The 15961-nt window shown below is 45.7% G+C and overlaps 1 protein-coding gene across 1 annotated transcript in view; it reads left to right on the top strand.

Moving 5' to 3' along the window:
• The window catches only part of LOC139321934 (SLAM family member 5-like), a 33752-nt gene extending 29554 nt beyond the window's left edge, over positions 1-4198 (top strand). The window contains exons 4-5 of the mRNA XM_070950883.1: positions 2613-2729; positions 4046-4198. Of these exons, the coding sequence (XP_070806984.1) occupies positions 2613-2729; positions 4046-4152 (224 nt within the window). The 3' untranslated portion in view covers positions 4153-4198. The remainder of the gene's footprint in view (positions 1-2612; positions 2730-4045) is intronic.
• The last annotated feature ends 11763 nt before the right edge of the window (positions 4199-15961 follow it).

Here is a 15961-nt window from a genome sequence, read left to right on the forward strand (position 1 = left end):
AACAGGCTGCTGTGGAAGACCAGATGCACTTTCCCTAATAGGTGGGGGAGTTTCAGCTGCACTGTAACCGAATTAATTACTTGCACTATTAGGAAGGGACCTATGAACTTGTGGGGGAGTCTCAGCTTCAAGTACTTGGTTGAAAGGTAAACCTTGCTTCTTATTCGGAAAGGTTTTTGGGAAGTTCAGTGTTTGTCAGCTGGGTTTTTGCCGCTTCTTGAAGGGCTCGCTTTGTATTCTCCCATGCTTTTTTCAGGGGCTCCATCCATTCACTTAAAGACATAGAGGAGGGTGGCTTCCTAGGGAGCTCAGGCATGTGGACAAATTCCATGCCACTGATGACCTGGAAAGGAGTTAGACCGGTGCTACTGTCACTGCATTATTATATTGTATGCCACTTCAGCAAAAGGCAGTAATTCTGCCCAATTAGTCTGTTGATAGTTTACGTAGCATCTTAAATATTGCTCAATCATTGCATTCACACGTTCTGCAGCCTTGTTAGTACTCGGATGAAACACAGAACTAAGCCCCTGTGAGGATCCAATGGACTTTATAAACTCTCTCCAGAACCTAGCCCTGAATTGGACCCCTCTGTCAGAGATGATCCTGCAAGGAACACCATATATATGTGCTATAATGTGTTTTATGAATAGTTTGGCTACTTTATGGGCTGATGGGAGACCTGAACATGCTATGAAGTGGGTTTGCTTTGAGAACAGGTCTATGATGGTCCAAATGACCATGTTTCCCCTGCTGTCAGGGCGCTCCACTATAAAGTCCATGGCAATCTCTTCCCATGGCTGGGACAGACCGACCACCTCTTGGGAGTAATCCTGGGGGTTTTCCTGGTCTCTTCTTCATTGCTGCACAGGTCACACAGCTTTTGACATAGTCCCCGATGTCCATTTTCATTTTTGGCCACCAAAATTGTCTCCTTGCCAGGTGCAAGGTTTTTAGGAAGCCAAAATGTCCTCCCTGCTTGGAGTCGTGGCTTCTCTAGAGTATTGTAGATGCAGCTAGCGGGAACATACAGTTTAGAGCCCTTCCAGGCTAATCCATCTTTGAGGGTTAAGACCCCTTTGTTGCCCCTGTACTGTGGGTCAGCTGGCAGCTCTGTTTTTAGCTTTTGAGTCAAGCCTCCTCCCTCCCTGGCTCTCTGTCACTGCGGTTGTCCTCGGGTGGTGACTTGTATGCTGGTTGGGAGGGGGAAGCATGACATGGACCACTTCTTCACGTTTACTGTTGTACTGCGGCTTCCATGACAAAGTGTCGGCTAGGAGGTTCCTCCCACCTCCCAGGGATGTATTTTAGTGTAAAGTTGAATTGGTTAAAGTATTGTGCCCACCGGACTTAGTGCCTCCAGGTTTTTGTGGTTGGTCCATACTTCGAAGGGCACTAAGGGAAGTGGCTCCAAGTCAGCAGAGCCCATCGGACTGCACAGGCTTCTTTTTCCCACTCTGCCCACCTCCTTTCAATCTCTGATCATTTTTGGGAGGTGTAGTAGGCACAGGGCTGCAGGCTACCCTCTGAGTTATTTTGGAGAAGGACTGCAGCCACAGCCACATCACTGGTGTTGGCTTGGATGATGAAGGGCTGCTCTGGGTTCAGGTGTTTCAAAAGCCCTCTGGCACTCTAGGGTCCACTTTAGAGGTTGACTTGGTCATGGTTTTACTCCCCCCACCTCTGGTTTTTAGCAACAGAGCCTTGGTAGTACAGTGGTTTAAAGCACCCTGTTATTAACACAGCTGCCTGCAATTACTGCAGGTTCGAATATTTAGAATAGAGAATAACAGAGTTGGAAGGGATCCTAGAGGTCTTCTATTCCAACCTGGATTCCAGGTTGGAATAGGAGCCTGGATAGCTCAACAGACAGAGCTCTGTAATTTAACACCAGCTGTCTGCAATTAAAGTGAGATCGAATCTCGCCAGGCTCAAGGTTGATTCAGCCTTCCATTCTTTCTAAGGTAGGTTAAATAAGGACCCAGTTTGTGGGGGCAATAAGCTGACTTTGTATAAATATACAAAAGGATGAAGGCTATTGCTTAACGCATTGTAAGCCACCCTGAGTCTCTGGAGAAGGGCGGCATATAAATCAAATTAAAAAAAAAAAAAACTCCGTAATAGGGAGGGTGATCTTAGCAAAATAGGGGATGAACTGTCTGTAAAAGTTCACAAATCCCAAGAAGCTTTGGAGTTATCAGTCACATTGTCCAATAGGGGTGCTGGCTGGTTACTTAGTTACTCTGCTCCTCCTCTCTCTCAGGCATCTGTTGGAATGTCCTTGGTTCCCACAGGAAACTATTTTAATTTGACTACAAAACCCCAGCTATCTCTATTTCTCCCTCCCTATCCCTCTAGCTGGACAGCTGACAGGGGTATTTTGAATGACACTCAAGTGTCCTCCATATATATTTTTCAGGTGGCCTGGTCTGCCTGAGGCTTGGTGGGAGCTTTAGCTCTCTCTAGTGGGGCAGATCTTCCTTTTGAGCCCCAAGAGAAGGAATCAGCTCCCACGTAGGGCTGGTGGCTTTTCTGCTGCAAGAGGTCCATGAACTGTCCATACTCTGAGACCTTCTGAAAGGATTAACAGGCTCTGTGGCTCTTTTTCACAGGTCAGACCAAGAACTTCTACAGGCTGCCTCTCTTGACCCTGCTGTGCCTTAGCAAAGTGGGAAGTCTTCTCCTTCTTGGCTGTTTGGGGCTCATTTTGGTGGTGAAATCCAGGAAAGGTACCCTCCTAAGGATGATTTCTAAGAAGATGAACTCTTCTGTTCTTTTCCAGCTCACTGAGGGACAATGGGTTATCCAGGGGAACTGGGTGGAGTTGTCTTTGCACTAAAAAAGAATAGAGAATAGACATTACCAGAGCTGCTGAATATGTGGCCTTGGCATTGACTTGCCTTGCTTGCCTTGCAGTGCATTGCCAGACCTAGAAACAGATCAGAGTAGCTATTGGAATTATCAGACTCCCTTTGCTGCCACCCAGTGGTCATTTCAATTATGGCAACCTAGAACCCAGGGTTGAGGGTTTCAGGTTTAGTATCCATGCCACAATCCTGCCCCTTGTGCTCACTTGCAAGGCCTGGTCATCAGAGCCTCAGCTCCCCTGGTCCCCCCAGCTGCTGAATGCCAGGTTGTTCTGCCAGATGCCATCTCCTATCCCAAAGTATCAGGGTTTGCTTGATATCCATCCCACCCCCTTGGAGAAATCCTCCAAGACGTCTGTCTCTTGCTGCAGAGCCATTGGCCACCAGGACACGGACAGCTCTTAAAGCTGATGGTTCCTATCTAATCATCTGAGCTAAGTGCAGAGATCCATGGCTTCAGTTCCTGGCAGAAGGTTTGAAGCCCAGAGAACAGGATCTTGCAATATAAGTCTGTTGATATGGACAAAAGTGATCCCAAGATGCCTCCTGGTCAGTCCAGGAGAGTAGCCTTAGAATTGAAGATGCCAAGTGATCCAGTATGGTTGCCCTCCATCCATTCTGGCCTCACCAAAGGTCATCGGTGCGTGACTGGTGTGGTTTCAGTCCCACACCCAGTTCTGACTCTTGACTTAGAGATCCTGATGTTCTGTTTTGTCCAGGTCTCTGCCCAAACACCATCTCGGCATCTCCGAAAGGGAAGGTTGGAGAGTATTTACCATCACCTGCGTCCAGCCCCCGAGCCTCTCCCTGATCACTCTGGCCAACCAGTAAGTCTGGGCTTGAATTCACAGATGGCTCAGCTAAGAGCCCAGAGCATCTTCTCTTTTTCTCAGGATCTACATGCTCAGGCTGATCCCAAGTACCCCCACAACACAAAGCCTCTGTCACCTCAGCCATTTCAGTCAATCCTTAGGTTCAACCCAGAGTTCCACTTTGAGCCCACCTCCTTCACAGTAGTAGGAAGACATGGATTCAAAATAAATAAATGATTGCTGTGACCAATCTCCCCCTCCTCCTTTTGCACCATCTGTCCTCTTCCATCTGGCAGCCCCTTGGACCTCTGCCTTTTCTTCCTTCTGTCTCCTAAAGCTCAACGGTCTCCTTGGTTTCCTTCCCAGCAGTTGGAGGAGAGAGGCTTCCGGTCCGATTCCTGCCCGAGGAGCCCATCTCCACCTCCCAAGGTCAGAGCCCACAGCTGTCCCAGCCCCACATTGGCCGAAACTGATGGACTCCAGAAATTAGACTCCAGGACTTCACTTCCATGGACTTCCTCTTGGCTTTTGAGACAAATCTTTGGAACAAGGGAGCTTCTGTGGTCTACCCAACAAGTTCTATTCTCAATCTGCCTAGTGTGAGGGGCACAAAGCATGTGGTTTCCCTGTGGCCTTCCCATTGCCTCTCCTGCATCCCCACAAGCTGCTTTTGCTGCTGCCTTGTCTGGGCCCCAAAGAAACCCATGTTCAGTTGCTTTGTTTGGTTGGTTAATATCCAGGAGCTCAAGTCTTCTGCTCTTTCCCATACAGTGTTTCCTGCTCTTTCCCCCACCATGTCCCTGTGAGGGAGGCGGAGGAAGCTTCCATGGCTGAGCAAGGCATTCAACAAAGAAGACCACAACCTACTTCTTGGTAAACTAGGAAAATGTGGGATAAACCACATTTATCCCAGCACCAGATGGGTCTCTAATTGGCTGACAAACCACACTCAATGAGTAGTCCTTAATGGTACTACATCTACATGGAGGGAAGTAAGTAGTGGGGTAACACAAGGCTCCATCTTAGGCCCAATTTATTTTATTTTTATTTATTTATTTTATATCCAATTTATATACCGCCCTTCTCCCTGAGGACTCAGGGCGGTGTACAGCCGAATAAAAACATAAATTACAAACATTAAAATAGTATTAAAAGAATATATATAAATTTGGCCCCGTAATTTAAGAACAATAACAAACCCATTTAAAACATTTAAAAAATTAAGAAAAAAAAAAAAAGTTAAGCCAGCCCGGCTTGCTGAAAAAAGAGGGTTTTAAGGGCACGGCGGGTGGCACCGAGGTCTTGGATTCTCCTTATCTCTGGGGACAGTTGGTTCCAGAGGGTGGAACCCTCATAAATGACTTAGATGAGGTAATAGAAGGGGAATTCATCAGATTTGCAGATGGCACTAACCTGGCAGGAATAGCCAACACCCCAGAAGACAAGTTCAGGATCCAAAGAGATCTTGACAGACTTGAACAACGGGCCTATCCAACAGCATGAAATTTAACGTGGAGAAAAAAAACAAGAAAAAAAATCAAGGAAACTGACAGATCTGTCTATCTGCCATTCTTCGGGGGAAGGGTGGGGGGAGTTTGGATTGTGATACATTTAGTTTCTCTTTCCTTGGTATGTACCCATGATATTCTATTTCTTGCCTTCTCTTTGTATAACTTTTCACCTGATTTATAAGCATTGCCTGGCGCCTTAGATGCCTGTAAAATTCTCACCTCTTGGGGAATGCAAGGGGAAGGAGGGCCATGTGGATTGCAACTCCAGAAGATGGCCCTAAGAAACTTTTCCTATCTCTTTCTCAGAGAGGCCAGTACAATAACATGTTAACACCTGGGGATTGGCGGAATCCACATGGGACTGTTGGGAGGGGTTCCTACTTTCCTTTATCCTAGTTGCATGCTCTGAGTCTGTCCTGCTTTCACCCCTTTTCAATAAAAGGTTCCTTTTGAAATACAAAGTTTCAAGAGTCTTCACTTTCTTGGATAAGGGGGCGAGGCTGGGCCCTACATAAAGCAGGCTCTGCAAAAGTCGTCAACCCGGAGAGGATTTTTTTTCCTTTTTCATTTCTACTCTACCGAGGGGGCCCTGCAACAATGTCCAAACAGAGCAGCAAGCAAGGGGAAGCTGAGTGCTGGGGAGAAACTTGGACAACTACCAGCCTGACACCGGCTGCATAGGTCCCATCAAGGACGTCAAAAGCTCCACAAAGCCAGTCGGCATAGGAAAAAGGGACATCTGGGATGGAAGAACCAGGGAGGTGATCCCCACCCGCAGTAGCCACAAGCCTGGGTGGAAAATGGAACTGGCAGCCCTGTCCGATCAGGAGGAACCACTGGGAAATGACCAATTTATTTATTTATTTATTCATTTATTTATTTATTTATTTAAATTTATATACCGCCCTTCTCCTGAAGGACTCAGGGTGGTGAGCAGCCAAAGGTAAAAACACAAAATACAAAATTCAAAAGCAATTTAAAATAAATTAAATAATTTGGCCCAACAGTTTAAATACCCCATTAAAATTCAGATTAAAATTAAACAATTTAAAAAATTTAAAAATTAGGCCAGCCCAGCTTGATGAAATAAGAAAGTCTTTAGGGCCCAGCGAAAAGTTCGCTAGTCCGGGATCGTCCGTGGCACATCAAAGTATCTACGAGACCGCCTTCTGCCACCAGTAGCCTCACACCGACCAGTACACTCCCATAGAGAGGGGCTTCATAGGGTGCCGTCAGTCAAACAGTGTCGACTGGCGGCCCCCAGAGGAAGAGCCTTCTCTGTGGGAGCACCTGCCATCTGGAATGAGCTCCCCCCGGAGATACAGAGGATTACAGACCTGCGCGCTTTCCACCGTGCCCTCAAAACATTCCTATTTCAGCAGGCCGGCCTGGCCTAACCTCTTTTTAAACTGTTTTTAGATTTTTAAATTTTAAATTTGTCTTATAAATTTGGGGTGTTTTAAATTTTGTTTTTCTGGGCCAAATTATTTAATTGTATTTTAATGGTTTTTTAACATTTGTATTATATATATTTTATCATTTGGCTGTTCACTGCCCTGAGTCCTTCAGGAGTAGGGCGGTATACAAACTTAATCAATTAATAATCATCATCATCATCATCATCATCATCATCATCATCATCATCATCTCATGATAGAAGCCCTGGAAAAACTCAACGTTCGAGGTGAGCTGGGGTGCCAATGGAGGAGAGTGGGTTAGCCACAAGCCACTAAAGGAGCTTAGAAGTCAGCTCTGATCCAGCCGCAGCGGACCAAGCACCCAACCAAGCGGGGAGAGCAGCAGCCATGCCCAGGATCCAGCCCCTTGCCATTCCAGCCCAGGCGATTGTTCCCAGCCAACCCAGGGGACCGCAGCTGGAGAGGGAAACCCCTTCCCTTGGGGTGAAATTCGATGGAGACCCCCTGAAGTTGGGCTTTTTCCTGGCTCACCTCACCTATAGGCTTTCCTCACCTATATGCAAGAGTACAGGCAGAATTTCCCAACCCAGGAGGTGCAAGTGCGAGTCATCACCCTAGCTCTGGAAGGGGCAGCTGCCAGGTGGATGGTAACCCTCCACAACGCTAACACTCCAGAGCTGTGAAACTTTGATCAATTCATGACAGCCCTGAGTCACTGCTTTGAAGACCTCCTCATCGATCACAAAGCCAGAGACTACATTAGAGTCATAAAGCAAGGCTGTCAACCCATACCCAAATACACTGAGGAATTCTAGCCGGGTGAGTAGACTGGCCAGAAAATATATTGGTGTGGTGGTTTAAAGATGGGCTCAATGATGATCTGTACACTGCATGCCTGGCCCGTGGGGCCCCCAACCTCCTACACAAGTGGTACCAGTACTGCACCAGCAAAGCTTGGAGAAGATCCCCACCCCAGGGGAAACGGGAGCCGTTCAAGCCCCAAACTGCCACAACACCAAGACCGTCAGGCTGCTTTAAGTGTGGAAAGGAGGGGCACCACACCACGGAGTGCTGTTCAAAATCCCCCACCAGGAAGCCTGATCACCTGTCAGGGAAAGCCTGCAAAAACCACACCCCAAGGAAAAGAAACCATGCTGAGAAGCCGAGAAGCCATGGAGTTCCACTCCCCTTCAACCGCGAAGGAAGGAACTCTGGCAGCCCGAGGAGAAGACCTGAGCCAGTCCAAAAGCAACCTGAAGGACAACCTGCTGGTAAGTGACTGAATCAAACTGCTCACATTCAGACTTTTTATCCCCAGTTGAGAGGAAGGGGGGGATTACTGGACTCAGGGTGCACCCGATGCCTAATCAGCCCAACCCTGGTGGGGAGACTGGGAATACCCCTGAGAAAAATGAAAACCCCCATCGCTTTCTGCCAACTAAACGGAACAGTAGTGGTTGGGGAGCCAACCATTTTTGCCACAGAAAACCATTTTTAACACTGCATTGGGGTGCTACCAATTTAAAGTGCTCCCTTTTGGACCGCAAGGGGCCCCTGCCTTATTCATGCAACTAATTAACGAGGTGCTCCATGAACTTTTTTACAAAGGGGTCCTAGTTTACCTTGATGACATTTTAATTTACATAGAAACAAAAATGGAGCACATAAAACTAGTCCAAGCAGTTCTGCAAAAACTCCGAGCAGCCAAACTCTATGCAAAACTCTCTAAATGTGAGTTCCACCAGGAAAAAATTGATTACCTTGGATATAGAATATCCCACAAGGGCATAGAGATGGACCCCCAAAGTAAAAGCCATCATTGATTGGGAGCCACCCCAAACACACAAACAACTACAAAGTTTTCTGGGCTTCGCTAACTTCTACAGCCAATTCATTCCGGCTTTTGTGAAAATCATCCTCCCCATTACAAACTTGCTGAAAACAAAATGGGGGGAGACCAAAACTGAGACAACCCCTCAACTGGAACAGACGCCAGCGACGTGGCAGTAGGAGCGGTCCTACTCCAAAACAATGAACAGGGACAATTGCAACCATGTGCATACACTTCCAAGAAATTAAAAAACTGGGCAAAGATGGGTGATATGGGGAAAAGAGGCATATGCAGAACGATGGGTGCTTCTTACATGGAAACATTTCCTGGAAGAAAACAAAATCCCATTTGAAGTCTGGACTGATCATAAAAACTTAGAAGTTCTAAAAACCCCAAGAAAACTTTCCCCCAAACAAGTACGTTGAGCATAATACTTTAAATGTTTTAACTTCACCCTCAAGTACCTACCAGGGGGAAAAAACTTCTTAGCTGATGCCTTGTCCAGGAAACCCCAATACAACAGCAAAAGAACTGAAATTGTTATGCATATGCTCCAAATGCCCCAGCTAGCTGCTAAAGTAATCACCCAAGCACAAGCCAAAGATGAACCACTTGCTAACAACACAACGGCATCAAAGATTAAGGAGGCACTATTTAAGGATGACTGGTTCCAAGCACACAAAAATAATTGCTTACTGGCTTCCGGTTGGCACCGTTGGTGTCGCGGACGGTCTTTTCGGACCGCCAGCCCCACGATTCCGTTGGAGCCGTTCTGACAGCGTTAATCTGCTGCCAGATGGCTTGAAAACCTCTCCTTCAGGAGAAGAAGGAGAGGAGAGCCGGTGGGCGAGGGTAGAGCTCCCCAGAAGCCCCTGGAACAATTCCAGGGGCTTGGAGGGTGAGAGCTCCCCGTTCAGCCCACTGAAGCTCCGGATCCGAGGCGACTCCGTTTTAAACAGAGCCAGATGTCACGACCAACTCTGCTGTCAAAAAGAAGATTAATTGAATTCAAAAGCAGACAGAACGGAAGCAGGAGAACAAGCTTTTGCAAGTATTGTGCTTAACCCCTGGGATACATTGTTTCTACTTGATTTTTCTGAGCTGGAGGTGGAAATGGCGTCCTCGTTGTGGGTGTAAAAGTGAAAGTTAGAAATGAAAGTGCCTGTTAACAGATTTGTGCTCAGAGACTGGATTTAAGTTGCTGGGATTTGAGAGCTGGGTGTAGAAAAGACTATCTTGCTTGATAAATCACAAATAAATTTGAGAAAGCTGTTCAAGAGACTTTATGTCTGTGAAAAGAAAAATTCTTTTATAATAATATGGCTTCCAAGCAAGGAGTTCCTGAAAGTGGTGGAGGCTCTCTAATGGTGACAGAAATGATACAGAGAATTGATTCACAGAGCCAGGAGGATTTTTTTTAGAGAACTTACAGAATTTATAAAGGAAGCCATGAATAACCAAATTGCAATTATTAATAACCAAACAGCAATCATGGAACGAAAATTTACAGAACTGGTGGAGGATATAAAAGCAATTGAGGATGTTTTTGAAGGAAAGCACAATGACAATGCAGGAGACATTTTGACCAAAACAGAGAACCTGGAATTGGCTGGCTCTCAAGAATCTTCAAACTTTCTTCCTGCTCTTTTGGAATTAACTGACAGAACTTTTCAAAAATATATTTTGGAGCAGAAAGAAGTAGAAACTGACCAGCCCTACGAGGTTTTGGACTTTTCTTTGCAAACTGATAAATCTTATCGAGTTAATTCTTCGTTCTTTGAACTGGCTGATTATATAAGCAAATAGAGTCGATATGGGGGCTCTAGATCAGAGGAAATGGTTCCAAGAAAGGGACAAGTTTTAAAGATACATCAACCTCAAGTTAAAATTCAAAACCTCCTCAAAATAAAAGCAGGAGGGAGGAAGAAAGACTGGAAAAAATACAGAAAGAAAGGAAGAATGGAAGATTAACTTTTTCTGGTCTAACTATTAATGTATTAATGATTAATTACAATGATTAAGTAAATGAATTAAGAAAATATAGAAATTCAATTAATGATTAATTAAGGTTTACTTATTGTTGTATTAAGATTTTTAAAATATTTGAATTTTGAGAATAAAAGTAGGAGGAAGAGTAAAATGATTAAGTAAATGAACTAAGAATATTTTACAGATGTATTACGAGATTTTTAGGGTTTGAATGATCTATTAGTGTTTGTTAATGTTTTTAAAATTCTTAGGGTTAAAGGATTATATGTTATTTTGAGTTTATAAAAAGGGAGGCTGATGAATAATCTGTAGAAGGGGAGTTAAGGGGTCTAGGGAGTTTTAAATCTTGCATTAAGTTAGCATATTTTAGCGTATGTTTGGTAAAATTTATACCCTGTTTTTGTTCTGGGAAGTCGGGGGTGGGGGGGTGGGAAGGGGGGGTTGAAGGCTGGGTTCATAAATGTTTAAACAGATAAGTAAAAATGTTATATTAAATGATAAGTGATAAGGATGATATATTGAATAATTGCTTATATTGTATATTTGTTTGATCATAAAATAAAAACTTTTTTTCAAAAAAAAAAAAAAAAAAAAACAATTGCTTACTTAAAGATGGTTTAGCCTGGGTGGAGAACAAACTTTATGTCCCTGCCAGCCAAAGACTGGACCTCATGAAATAATGCCATGACTCCAAAATAGCCAGACACTTTGGATTTGTAAAAACTCTACACCTCGTTAAGAGATAATTTTGGTGACCATCCCTTTAAAAAGACATTGAAAGCTATATTGCTAGCTGCCCCACCTGTGCAGCTGCAAAAAGACGGCAAGGAAAATTCCCGGGACTTTTACAAACTCTGGCAGAGCCTTCAGCACCCTGGAGAGATATTTCTAAGGATTTTATTGTGGAGCTACCGGAAACTGCAGGAAGCACAGTCATTTGGGTTGTCACGGACCTTTTTTCAAAGCATGTCCATTTTATACCCTACCAAAAGATCCCAAAAGCTAAGGCACTAGAAAAAATGTTTTTAGTACCCATTTATTGCCTACATGGAGCGTCCCAATGGATTATTTCAGATAGGGCTGTTGAATTCACTTCCAAATTTTGACGGCCTTTTTTGAATCTGTTAGGCTCCACCCAGGGCTTAAGCTCCTTGCACCACCCCTAGATGAACGGGGAGGTTGAGAGAGGGAATGCAGTGTTGGAACAATATTGAAGATGTTTTATTAATTACCAACAGGACAATTGGACTGACCTTTTGCCATTTGCTGAGGTAGCTTACAATAACTCTGTACACAGTAGCACAGGTTTCACCCTGTTCCAGGTCACCACAGGGCAAGAATTCAACCCCATGCCAGAACTGCCCATTCAGGAACCTGACATCCCCTCCCTTAAGGAGTGGACAAACAATTTACAACCCACATGGCCAGTGGTCAGACTAGCCCTGCAGGAGGCTAGAGCAGCTTTTAAAGCTCAAGCAGATAAAAAGCAGAGTGAAGCCAGACCTTTTGTCAGCATCAGCTTTCCTGCTTTAGCTGCCATAAGAAACGGGGAGGGATTAGGTATGGACCAAAGGGGGGGAAGAGAGCAGGAGGGGGTTTGTCTTTGTAGGAGGGGACTTCGTGGGAATCGAAACTGGATTTCAGAAGGGGATGAGCGACCAACTGTCTCGACATTCCTGATGGATGACGCTGCCAGACGTGTTGCCACCTGACCTTTGGAAGACCTTTAGATTGGCTGAGAAAATATAAACACGAGGGGGGGAAGAAGCTTAGTAGATGCATTTCGCGCGTTTTGGTCACTTCCAGCTTTTCACTGGGATGTTAATCTTTTCATATTCAGTAAAAGTACCAAATTCTTCAAAATGCTTGAGTTTGGGGTTTTCTTTCCTGGATACTGAAGGAAGCATACCTGACATTAAGCTGGAAGCACAGAATTGTTATACGCCACTTCTGCAATTGGCAACACCTGTCACTACCAGAGCGCAGAGTAAAACCGATCCAGAACTCTCAGGGGATTTACTCGAAAAGTTACGAGAAGCACTAAAAGCTGACGAGTGGTTTAAAATCCACTCGAATGAATGCACACTTCGCGATGGACTAGCTTGGGTTGGATCAAAATTGTATGTTCCGGCCACATTAAGACCAACCGTATTGCAATATGCGCATGATGCCAAAGCCGCAGGACACTTTGCGTTTGTCAAAACTTTACATCTTGTTAAGAGACAGTTTTGGTGGCCTGCACTAAAAAAGGACATACAGGCATATGTGGCTAGCTGTCCAGTATGTGCCTCGGCTAAAAGACCTCCAGGAAAATCCCCTGGATTACTGCAAAGTGTGGCTAGACCGAACGCCCCATGGAAGGAAATATCTATGGATTTTGTGGTGGACTTACCCGACAGTGAAGGCTGCACTGTCATTTGGGTAGTAACTGATTTGTTTTCCAAACAAGTGCATTTCATCCCTTGCTCAAAGATCCCTTCAGCAAAAACCCTCGCAAAATTATTTATTCGGCAGATTTACCGACTACATGGGTCTCCGAAAAGAATAATTTCTGATAGGGGTGTGCAATTTACTTCCAGGTTCTGGAGAGAATTTTTAAGATTGATAGGCTCCGCACAGGGGTTGAGTTCCAGTCACCACCCTCAGACAAATGGTGCTTGTGAAAGAACCAATGGGGTGCTCGAACAATACCTTAGGTGTTACATGAATTACCAGCAGGACAATTGGGTAGACTTGTTGCCATTTGCAGAAGTGGCGTATAACAATTCTGTGCATAGTAGCACCGGATTCACCCCTTTTAAGGTTGCAACGGGCCAGGATTTTGTACCCATTCCCGAGTTACCTCAAGATGATCCCCAAAATCCCTCTTTGATAGATTGGATGGAACAATTAAGGAGCACCTGGACAGTGACTCGGAAGGCATTAGATGAGGCACACCGAGCTCATAAGGCACAAGCCGATAAGAAAAGGTCCCCAGCTCACATTTACAAAGTGGGGGATAAAGTCTATTTGTCTACCAAATACTTACAAACCACCCAGAGATCTAAAAAGCTGGGGCCTAAGTATGTAGGACCATTCCGGGTGATTAGACTGATAAATCCAGTGACAGTTGAATTAGAATTACCAAAAACCTTGAGACGGATACATCCTGTATTTCATGTTAGCTTATTGAAACCTGAACACTCATCTCCCCTAAGGGTTGATCATAGCAACCCCCCAATTCCCATCCTCATAGAAGGGGAGCAACATTTTGAGGTTAAGGAAATCTTGGACTCTAGAAAACACCATGGTAAAGTCCAATATCTGATTGCCTGGAAACATTTTCCAATATCTCAGGCTGAATGGGTGAATAAACGGGATGTCCGAGCTCCCAAGAAAGTACAACAGTTCTATGCCAAATACCCTGATAAACCTTGATCATTGTATATATTCTGTTTCTCTTTCTCTTTTCCTTTTAATTAGGACTAACGTCTCTTCTGCAAGAGGGGCCGAATGTCAGCATCAGCTTTCCTGCTTTAGCTGCCATAAGAAACGGGGAGGGATTAGGTATGGACCAAAGGGGGGGAAGAGAGCAGGAGGGGGTTTGTCTTTGTAGGAGGGGACTTCGTGGGAATCGAAACTGGATTTCAGAAGGGGATGAGCGACCAACTGTCTCGACATTCCTGATGGATGACGCTGCCAGACGTGTTGCCACCTGACCTTTGGAAGACCTTTAGATTGGCTGAGAAAATATAAACACGAGGGGGGGAAGAAGCTTAGTAGATGCATTTCGCGCGTTTTGGTCACTTCCAGCTTTTCACTGGGATGTTAATCTTTTCATATTCAGTAAAAGTACCAAATTCTTCAAAATTTGAGTTTGGGGTTTTCTTTCCTGGATACTGAAGGAAGCATACCTGACATCTTTCAAGGTTGGAGACCATGTATATTCATCCACAAAGTTCCTGCAATCACTTCAACCCTCTAAGGAGCTGGGACCAAAGTTTATTGGACCATTCCCCATCACAAGAATCATTAACCCCCTCACTGTAGAGCTGCTCCTTCCTAAAACACTTAGACGGGTTCATCCAGCGTTTCACTGCAGCTTACTCAAACCAGAAACCATTTCAAACATCAGGCCCCCTTTACCCACACCTCCAACTCCCATTACAACGTTTTGAGATAAAGGATGTCCTTGACTCCTGCACTCACCACGTCTCCACACAGTATTTAGGGGCATGGAAACACAACTCCCCAAGTGACCTAACACAGGACTCGAACTCATGGTGCCTATTGCTGGAGTAGAGCTCTCCCTCTGGCCCTCCTGCCTATTACAGGACTAGAACTCCCCATCTTGGGGTTTCTAGCTCGCTAGGTTGCCCTCTAAACAAAATTGGCTGCCACGTAGAGGGACTGCAGGTGCCAACCTCTCCCAACTCTCAGAGAACCTGAGCCCAGGGGGCATCTCCTAGCAACCTGCCTGCCAAGGGCGTGCCTGCCCACCCAGTGGCTGTTGCTTAGAGACCTGTTGGGGAGGGGGCAGGAGGGGCTGTAACTGTCAGGGAAGACCCAGCCCTCCTCACCCAGGCCAGCTCCCTCCTGCCCAAAGTGCCATCATGGCTGCCCAAAGCCTTTTTGGTCACATCTTCCTCTTCCTGCTCATGTCCTTCTTGGTGGGGGGTCCAAAGCCCCCTTGGGAGCAGCAGCTGCCCTCCCAGAACCCGCAGCTGGAGTCCCTGCAGGGGGAGGCCTCCTGGGTGTCCCCAGTGACCCTCCCGGGGGGGCTTCTGTGCTTGGAGCATCCTCTTCATCGCCTATGATGGGGGCAACAGGGGGGAAGGCACTGCCCCCCCCCAGATCCCTGGCACCCAGGAGGAGGAGCAGAAGGAGGGGGGCCAGACAGGTGAGCCTTGGGGGGAGGGGCTGGAAGGCTTCTGGGAGGCAAAGAAGGGGGGCTTAACGCCCAGGGTCTCCCTGAATCCCTGAGGAGGAGGAACTGACCACCACCTGAGAGGGATTCTCACAATGCACCAAGGTGACCCCCAGCCGACTAACCCACTGTGGTTGCACTCACAGCACCTGCCCGCCCCGCCAGAGAGTTAAGCCAAACGTTTTAGAGGCACTCCCTGCATCCCATAAAAGCAGCTGAGCTGGCTAAGAAACAAATACAAAAATAATTTTAAAATAGATGTGTTTATTTATTTATTTTGGGTTAAACATATTAAAGTAAAATCAGCATCTCACCAGGGATAGGAGATCACAGGCTGGACACACACACACAAACAAATGTACAAATGCATGCAGAGACATATATGTACAACGTGAAACTGGTTGAAAAGTGATTTTTATTGACAGAGGGGAAAAGTAAGAAATTTTAACTGCTTTTTATTTCATGCAACCTTCCTTCCCTAGAACCATCCAGAAGGTTTTGAATGCATTACTGTAGAGTTCCTCCATCACAGCAACTGTAAGACCTCTGGACTTCAGCTCCCAGAATTCTCCATGCTGACTAGGGAATTCTGGGAGTTGAAGTCCACACATCTGAAAACATAGTTTG

This window comes from Pituophis catenifer, unplaced genomic scaffold (assembly GCF_029215685.1).
Source record: "Pituophis catenifer annectens isolate HBS135680 unplaced genomic scaffold, rPitCat1.0.hap2 SCAF_10, whole genome shotgun sequence".
NCBI lineage: Eukaryota > Metazoa > Chordata > Lepidosauria > Squamata > Colubridae > Pituophis > Pituophis catenifer.